General features: G+C 37.2%; 1 protein-coding gene across 1 annotated transcript in view; it reads left to right on the forward strand.

Annotated features, from left to right (window-relative positions):
• Positions 1–1,187, forward strand: part of KCNH5 (potassium voltage-gated channel subfamily H member 5) — a 356,634-nt gene that overhangs the window by 48,031 nt on the left and 307,416 nt on the right. The window contains exon 4 of the mRNA XM_004698639.2: positions 758–886. Coding sequence (XP_004698696.1) covers positions 758–886 — 129 coding nt within the window. The remainder of the gene's footprint in view (positions 1–757; positions 887–1,187) is intronic.

Raw genomic sequence — 1,187 nt, forward strand, 5'->3', positions numbered from 1 at the left:
GCTTCAGATTGCAGGGTATTCTATGCAACCGCATTGCTCGACGCAGATGAATGGACACCGTGTGGAATACCCTATGTCACAGATGTTGTCAAACACGACAGTTGTCAGGTTGGAGTTGAAATGGACCAGGTGGCACCAAACAACGTGAATGAAAACACCAGGATGTCCAAGGGAAACGACCCAGCTCCGCTTCATGTGGATGAGCTATCACACTTTAAAATAGAAACATCATTTCAATTTGATGACAGCACGAAGGAATCATCATCTTTTAGTTCAATAATTATTAACGAATACTATTTTGTGCCAGGTACCTGGGTGATGATGTCAGGTATGCACTGTGTTGCTAACTGCCAGTTCCATGTGTAAGCCCATCAGTCGCCCCCTGGAGAAAGATGTTCTGGTTAAGATTTGCAGCCTGGGAAGTCCTCCAGATGGTTGCTATGAGATAAATATGATGGTAGGTTTGGTTTGGGGGACTTTGCTTGTTGAGTACTATAATAGATTCTGAGTAATATTAAACTGACACCATATGATTTAAATTAGATTTTTAGTATATTGGGTTAAACACTATATTAAATTTTGAACAGCAAATCATTGATATGAAATTAAAAGTTAAATACTTTGGTTTAATTAAAATGCTTTCTTTTGGAGGGTACTAATGATTGGACATGTTAATTGATAATTGAAAGAAGAGACATATCTCAATTGAAGTCATTCACATTCTCTTGTCCTTTTTCTTTCTTTCTCTCTACCACAGGAACCCCGGTTTGGTTCTATATGCAAATTGCACCAATAAGAAATGAGCATGAAAAAGTTGTCTTGTTTCTGTGCACTTTCAAGGATATTACACTGTTCAAACAACCCATAGAAGATGATTCAACAAAAGGTAATTTTCAGTGGAATGACTACTCTTAAGAATAGTGCTGTGCTGTCTAAGGAATTAAACTAAACCCAAATGAAGGCCGAACATGAGAGTGGGACAGGAGGAAAGTAAAAGGAAATAGAGGAAAGAACTAGGAGGCAAAGAACATTTATAGAAATCTAATGCAGGCATGTATACATGTTTAAATATATTTATATATAAGGTAGGGAAATAGATCTATGTACTTATATCTACATGTTAAGAATTAAGGTAGCCGATAGACAAGGGGGCTGAGACTTCCTATGCCTATAAAAATGACAGTCTA

Source organism: Echinops telfairi, unplaced genomic scaffold (assembly GCF_000313985.2).
Source record: "Echinops telfairi isolate 266 unplaced genomic scaffold, ASM31398v2 ScPeMD7_18;HRSCAF=68, whole genome shotgun sequence".
Lineage (NCBI taxonomy): Eukaryota > Metazoa > Chordata > Mammalia > Afrosoricida > Tenrecidae > Echinops > Echinops telfairi.